The 8,041-nt window shown below is 39.5% G+C and overlaps 1 protein-coding gene across 2 annotated transcripts; it reads right to left on the reverse strand.

Moving 5' to 3' along the window:
• Positions 1–263: 263 nt before the first annotated feature.
• macc1 (MET transcriptional regulator MACC1) lies at positions 264–6,761 on the reverse strand. 2 transcript variants are annotated; one of them, XM_014994433.2, is made up of 5 exons: positions 6,657–6,761; positions 4,627–4,749; positions 2,497–4,550; positions 2,182–2,370; positions 264–1,260 (listed from the first exon to the last, which is right to left on the reverse strand). In XM_014994433.2, exons 2-5 carry the CDS (start codon positions 4,739–4,741, stop codon positions 1,057–1,059), a joined length of 2,562 nt encoding a protein of 853 aa, XP_014849919.2. In that variant the 5' UTR covers positions 4,742–4,749; positions 6,657–6,761; the 3' UTR covers positions 264–1,056. The 2 variants fall into 2 exon arrangements, with proteins under 2 accessions (XP_014849919.2, XP_087870058.1); XM_088013932.1 differs by lacking the exon at positions 6,657–6,761 and adding an exon at positions 6,061–6,590.
• Between the last annotated feature and the right edge of the window lie 1,280 nt (positions 6,762–8,041).

Below are 8,041 nucleotides of genomic sequence, written 5' to 3' on the forward strand. Positions count from 1 at the left end.
CAGCAATTCAAAGTTTTTGTAATCCAATTTTTATTATGGAGATATTTTTAATATAGTGATCCTTCTTGATTTTTTTAAGTTCTATTTGTGGTTAACAAATTAAAAAAATTGGTCCTACAACCAATATAGACATATCTGCATTCTCATTTCATTTCCACCACCCCGTGTGGGAACGATGGAAATAAAAGTTGTTTTGTCTGCACATCACATTAGATCACACTATTGTTTAGGACAAACTTAATTAAATGAAGAGACAGCCACTGTGTCGTTTATGTCCTTTATTAAATTATAATATTCCTACTTATCTAAAATTTCATAGTAAAAAATAACACTTATATGGAAAAAAGCAGTCTGTGACACATAGAAGGCACCTTCTTTTGTTTAAGCATCTTATGTAACTTTTCCTTTGGTAAAACAGTCTTATTTTCACCACAAACCTAAAAGAAAATTAAAAAAAGAACTTCAGACTCCCATTGCTGTATGCCTACATGACATTTTGGAACTTTTTTTACTTTAACAGTGTTTTTTACAATTTACTTAAAATGCATTAAAAAAAAACATGTCCACAAGTGCAATAAATTCTACAGACCATAATATAATTTAAAAGTCAAACAAATACAGTATTGATTTGATGCATGAATAATCTCAAATGCAGTGGATTAAAATTATCTGCTCTTTAATTATTGACGATTTGTAGAACTAAAGTGCACTTTTAATGGGAAAAGGTTTACAGAGCAATTTCTGCTATGCATAAAAAAAACACAAAGGCTCCTACACCAGCTGAAATTATTAATAAAAAGGACATCAGCAAGTCACTACTGACATCATAAACACAAGCAAAATTACAATTTCCTCTGCACATATTCGACATTTGCACAGATATCTTCAACACTTTTAAATCACTGTCTGCCTGGACTTGTTAGTTAAGGTGTTTTTAGAAAATTTCAGCTAAAGTGAAATTCTCTGAGAGTCCTGTGTCTCAAGCGAAGATGTCGGTACGTAGCATGTTTAGTGCTTTTCACACAAAGCCTGTTTCAGCACAGCAGCGTAAAACATTCAGGGTTCTGGGAAAGCTGCTTCTTGAAAGATGTCTAAGCAGTTCACTGTGATGAGCACGCCGGTCAGATGCCTCCACTGCCTGGTGATGGGGTTTTTCATTTTGTCCAGGGCCAGGTGAAGCTCCTGGATCATGTCCTTGTGGCTGTCTCCATAACGAAGGCTCCAGGCGTACAGGAAGTCATAGGCAGGCTTCCACATGGACTGTCAAAGAACACGATTTAAGAGGTAAAAATGATCAGAAATGTTAAATGTTAAAAATGATCAAAAATGTTTTGAAGTAAAAGAAACATCCATCCTAATGCAAGAACGAGTCAATCATGAAACAGAAAAAAAAAAATGTTGGACTACCTGTAAAAAAAAATAAAATAAAAATAACAAAATAAGTGTTAGAAATATTTAGTATTTTATCTTATGTTTGCTGTGGTCTTATGTTTACTGTTTTTGATGTGTGAAGTTGATTTAATGGTGCTGCATATCACCATTCTTCTGTGAGTACATCAGTTCCTGCATTGCAGCTACAGGAGGAAACAAACAGGAACCGAACTCAGCACTCACACTCTGCTCAGCTTGGAGGTGCATCAAGACTGTGACTCAAGATAAAACAACAGAAGAAACAGTAACACTATGTAATTAACACAAGACAACAGAATAAGCTATGTAACTAGGGACCACCCTAAGGAGATAAAAAGAGAGGCTACGGCAGAACGTGCTTTAGAGGTAGGAGATTGCAACTGAAGTGCGTCTCTGTCCATTCTCCTTGCAAGTAAATCTAAAACTCTCTTGTCTTTCTCCTTTTTTGCGTGATGTTTGAATGTTGTAGGTTGCTTGAACCTGAGAATAAGTAAGCTGAGGAAAAACTGGATCCTGAAACCAGACAATAACCTAAAACCATGCCAAATAAATCCACCAAGCACTGGTTGAGAATTAAAAAAAAGAAAAAAAAAAGGAAAATCCTCCAATGGCTAAATCAAAGCCCAGAAGCCCAGAGTTGTACCTCTGTACAATAAGTTGTAGAAACCTGAATTCAATTAATGAAACAAATTAACTTCTCATGTTTTAGTTTATTGAGATAGGTGATACATGATAAATCCAGGAAGGAATAATGCTGACTGTTAAACTGACCTGCTGACTGACTTCATCGTCCTTCCCTCGGTGTGGAGCTTCATAAGCAGCTATCTGAGCGCTGGTTAGTTTTCCCATCTTCTCTGCAAGCTCCCGCCATCGAATCCCCAGCTCCACAGCAGTCGACAGAATGACTGTGTTCTGAATGAGCTGAGCCACCAGATTCACATTGTTCATCTTCAGTAGCCCCTTGATGATGAAAAAGAAACAACCAAAAAACACAAACAATATTTTTACAAGGGCACAGAAAGGACTTACTGAATGGACAGACATGAGTTTGATGAATTTGACTGAAAGCCCTTTTTATACACGTACCACCATTAGTTCATGCAGGAACTTTTTCCTTGACCTCTCACTGTGGCAGTCCTCCTTCAGCATTTCCAGGACGCAATCCACCTTGTCAGCGTCAGTTTCTGCATATCTTCTCTTAATTGTTTGCAGAGGCTCGTTTTTGTACTCTAAAGCATCTGCAAAACCTCTCCAGCTTGTGATGTGCTGTGTGACCAATGTCTGGATGGCAGAATACATGTACGTGAGCTTCCTGAAGGGCAGCGTCATGTTGTTCAAAAGTACTGATGTGGTCACTTGAGCATCACTGAAGTCCATCACCTGCTCCACTGCTATGAGTTTGACGTTTCTGCAGTGGACCAAGCCAATTCTGCCTCTGAGGGATCCGATGTACCACTCTTTCACCTTCAAATTACCAACTGACCTGACGGTTTCTCTAGAAAGCAGAGCCACGGTTTCACCCTTAAAATACTCCAGGAGGTATTCAACGCGTGGCTGACGTAAAACCGTCTTTAGGGCTACCCCGTACCACTGCAGGGTCAGTGGCGTGTCTTTGAATTTGGGTAAATCTGAATCGCTTTCCTCTGGAATGGAAAATGTTGTTGCAATATCAGTCTTTATTTCCACATTCTTTGGTTGCCTCTTCTCTGACCTGATGGGTGGTGCAGGAGGGGAAGAAACCTGAAAGTCAGCTGTCGTTGACGACGAGTGTGATTCTACCACTTGTATGTTTAACTGAAAAGGAGTCATCTCTGCTTTCCTAGGGCAAGATATTGATATTGGTAGATGCAAAACTGTCCCAATCTTGAGCTGACTTTGCCTGACGTGTTTCACTTTGTCCTCAGAGTTGATTCCAAAGTTCGAGCCCTTAATATCCACCCCTACAGTAAAGTCCTTCAACTTGTCTGGTTTGAATGAGTGTTTCCCCCAAAGTTGCAGCACAAGCGGGGGCAGGTTTTTATTACCTTTGCATACATCTGAGAAAGGAAGCTTAGGTGGAACATCTTCGTGACAGCAGATGACTATTACAACCTTAAATGATGGATGGATGAACCTTGGGCCATAGACCGCAACGGTGATTTGCCGACTGAGGTAATCCCAAACTGATGTGGTGGGTGGCTGCAGAGCAGAGGCCTCTGCCACTGCTATCACGAAAAAATGTGTCTTCAGATCCTGGAGTTTCATCCGAATCACATTCTTGTCAACGTAACAGTCGTTCATTTTGGTGTACGGGCCATGTCGTTTGTTAGACACCATTCCAAACATGGTGGTCATCACCTGACTTTCAGGGTTGTCCTTTACCTCCCCTGAGAGTTTCATCTCCAAGGACAAGCACTCCTTTGTGTTGATGTTGCTCAGAAGGACCTCGAGAAGTGGGCTCATGGTTGTTATGGAGTTATTGTTGAGGCCAGGAGGAGGGTCCAGCATAGCTTTCAGGGTCACTTCCTGAACTTCTCCAGGCAAAACGTGCCCTTGTGGGACATGAATGCTAATTTTGGACTCAGGTAACTGTACCGAGCCGCCGCTGTGGTCGATCTTGCTAATAACCTGAAAATGTGTGGCCTGGGTCTGGGCCCACCCAGGGCTCTGGCTCATCACATTTAAGTCCAGGCAGGAGCGGGTCAGCTGCCGGTGGCTCAGCCAGGCCATCTTATAGGCCTCTCTGTCATTCTTCAGCCACTCAAAGTCTGGGCTCAGCACAGGCCCAGGTGGTCTGGAGTCGTTCCTAAATTTTGGCCCCTTTTTCTCCAGATCACTGAGAATGTCTGAAGCACTCCTCCATCTCCCAGACTGGTTGCTGGTTTTGAGTCTGTTCGCACTGAAGTTCCCAATGCTGCCTTCATCAGAAGATATGCTCGTGCCGTCATCATTACCATCATCTGGATGTGCTGTTTCTCCTTGTTTTACTTCTGACCCATTGAAAGTTGGTTCACATGTGCCACTGTGAACAATATCGTCAAGAAATGGATTGGATCCAGATAGATTTTTCCAAAATGGGTTTTTGGTTTGAGAGGACACTGATTTTTCTGGACGTGAAAATTGCCAGTCTGATGTCTGCGTTCTTCCCGGTACAAAGCCACCTTTAAGACAGGAGAGCTCGGTCAGTAAGTCTTAGGATATTGAAACATCTTTGAGTATTTTTGTCTAGATATTTACCATTCAAGTTATCACTGGATGGTGTATCATCACTGAGATCAATTAATGTGCCCTCAGATCTACTCCTCATGATACTTCCAACCCGACGAAATGACATATTCCTTTCAGCTGCCATGTTGTCATCTGTAAACAGGAGAACTGCATTAGCTTAATGTTTGTCCTCAGATACAGTTAGTCTGGCAAGACACAATTGTATGTTTCCTACAAGGAATCATAAAATTTGAGAAAACTAATGATAAAAAATGATCAGAACAAAAATGTATTTTGTTTGTTTACGATATCTTAGTCTAATTCATGAATAATCCATTCACTGATAACGTTTCTCCACTCAACCCAGTCAATCCATAACAGACAACATGAGGTTTCAAGGAACTCTATTACCAGCAAATTGTCACAAAAACCCAGTTAAATCAGACATTAATTGGTTAGTGAAACTTGACAATAGAGAAGCTGCTAATTTGTTGTCATTTGTAGACAGAACTAAACAAAATACAGTTTGACAGGCCTGAAATAAGACGTTATTCTTAACAGTGTCACTCCTAAAGAGCTATTGTTGTTAGGATTCCGGGTTGTTGAGTTGCTTTGGTAGTTTAATTTCATTCTAGGTGCATTATTATCTTGTGTTACATTCTTATTTTCTTTAGGTTTGCCTTGTTCTTGTTTCCCTTATAGTTCAATACTTCCGCAATCAGTTAGTTAATCAGCCCAGACCTTTTGTTCACATTCAACCTCCAAAAGTATGTAAGCCTGTCATTGTCAGTCACTCCTCTCCGGATTCTCTCATCTACTTCAGTTTATTTTCTCGTCTGCTCCCCCTGGATTTATGGTTTATGTTCTTTTTGGGGTTCCTTGTTTTCTTGTGAGGTTTTTTTTTTGTTTATTCTTCTTTTTCTTATTAAATATTCCACACAACTCAACATTTCAAGCCTGCTGCAATTGGGTCCCTCAAGTAACTACATCATGACAGTTATCAAAAAAAAACAAAAAACATTGGATTCACTGGATGCTTAACCAAAAGGATGATAAATCTTTCAGGGCCTGTGGCTGTGACAAGTTTTTGTCTCTTTTCTCAATGACAGAACATTTAGACAGGCTTGAGCCTGTTACCTATTCATTTGCCCCACACCCCACCCCTTGTCTAAAGAACACAGTTCAAAATCTATCAAGTACTGAACAGTACTGAAGAGAGAATCATAGAAAAATATATACACACACACACACAAACAGTGAACTAAAACTTTTGCACAGTACAATAAAGCCTGTTTTTAGTCCCTCTTACATTCATCACACATTTATATTCTTGTTGGACCGGTTCACATTGTTTTTTCCTGTATGAAGTGATGACAAAAAGTAGATTCAAATTAACCTCGGCTGCCAAACCCCTTGATTCAAGTGGGATAATATCAAGAATAATAATCAGTTGGACTTGCTTACCAGCTACTTGCTTGTTTATAGGCTTTCAAATGTTTTCCTTCTGACTAAAGTTATTATTGAAGTCTCAGATCTTCCTCTCTGTTTGTCTAGTAGGAAAGTGTTTCAAACCCCAGAATAAAGCCTTAACTCTTCACCGTGTCATTCTTGTGTAAAATGACACAGCCTTTTGAACAGTTGGCATAGTGAGTCAGTCATTAATTATGTGTTTTCTTACATCAGTGCACAAAAACAGGTCGGTCTTGTTGAGCACAGGACACAGAGGTTGCTTCTCAATGAGCTCCAAATAACATCAGAACTACAAGGGAAACAGTCTGTTCGGAAGACTGACAGAACCACGTTTATTCCAAAATGAATAATCCAATGAATATGACCATAAACATGCTTTGCTTGCTACATTATATGTCAAAAAAAAGTCAGGGTTACTGATCTTGTTCTAACTTTTACACTAAATGTCACTGTAAAGTCTGAGCAGGTGAACAACCCACTGAGTAGTTACAGATTAATAAAGCCTGCCATTAAAACCCACGCTTCCTATTATTCAGCTCCAAAGAAAAATCACATTTAGTTGGAATAAAAAAACGAAAGCTGAATCTTACCGCCAACACCAGATGTTTTTTTCGCTTAAAGAGACCTGTCTCCACTCATTAACTCTGAGCTTCAAAGAAGATCACCAGCCCCTCCTCGGCTCTGTTTGCTCTCCCACGCAGAGAGCATTTTGGGACTGGAAGTTTAAATAATCACAGGGACGCATGCGGAGGAGTGGCTTTCCGCGCGCGGTAACTACATTACCCAGAGTGCAACACCGTGTTTACGTCCATGAACACCTGAAACTGTGTGTTTGCTTCAGTTTCGACAAGAGCGAGAGATTGGTGATAAGCATGTAACAGGGATATTGTTCTCTGACAGGTTGCACAGACATTTAGCCTACACATACTGGGCTAGTTTTCTGCTGTTTGAAGTAAATTATCCAAGCGTAGAAACTACTGTCCCGCTTGGCTTTAGCTATTAAGTTATTGTTAGAATTGACCAGATTTTCATCTCCCTTTATCACAACCAGAAACAATTTCAGTAACAAAACAGATATATTTAATCTCACTACAGGGTTTAGTATACTCTGTGTTACATTGATTGTAAACAGAGTTTGATCTTTACGACTAAAAAATCCTCAAATATCCAGATTTCAGTTGTTTGTATTGTCTAGAAGTGAAAGCCTTGTTCAGCTATAAGCAGTTCTTAAGGAATGCAGCTAAGTATTTCTAAGTAGATTATCTCCTTTCAAGTTATTACTCCACTGTCTGAAGAAAATTGTTTTTGTCTAAGTCCTGTGATACTGAAAAAAAACAAAACTTTTCTACCTTATTTCTTTTATTGCTGCATGTTAATCAGTGCTTCTACAGTGTTCTCTAACAAAATAGGATAAACCACAGTAGTATTGTTAGTATTGTTGTGAGTTATTATTTTTTCATTAACATAGGTAATGCATTTGTGTTTATTCACAAATGTATAGTATTTTGTGGGTTTTATTTTACTTAGGGATATTTGCATGTCCAGGTAATCGCTCAGGGAAGTAAAGAATGTTAGTTACTCATAGTAACCACTTGATGGCGCCATTTCACTGTTCTTCCGGTGCATAATTCTTGAGGCGCAATTGCATTTGGTTTCCAAACTTATCTGCATCTTTTATTAAGCCAAGCATTTGTGACTAAAAATGTTTGTGTACGGGGCTGAAGGTTAGATTTTCTTTTTTTTTTTATCCCCCTGAAGGCTTATCAAATGTGCTAATTTATATCTGAAGAAGAAGAACACAAGCTGTGCTGCTGCTGTATGACTAATAATTCTTGACATGCTGCTGTCTGTTAGTGGCACTCTGAGAGGAGTGGTTAACCTACCTGCTGAGTGTGTGTGGTTGGTACCATGAATAACCTTTGCACAGGAATTTTGCATAGCTTAGGCTTTTATTTTTACTTTCATTTTCACCCTG

Source organism: Poecilia mexicana, unplaced genomic scaffold, assembly GCF_051168715.1.
Source record: "Poecilia mexicana isolate PSO_F unplaced genomic scaffold, ASM5116871v1 scaffold_16, whole genome shotgun sequence".
Taxonomy (NCBI): Eukaryota; Metazoa; Chordata; class Actinopteri; order Cyprinodontiformes; family Poeciliidae; genus Poecilia; species Poecilia mexicana.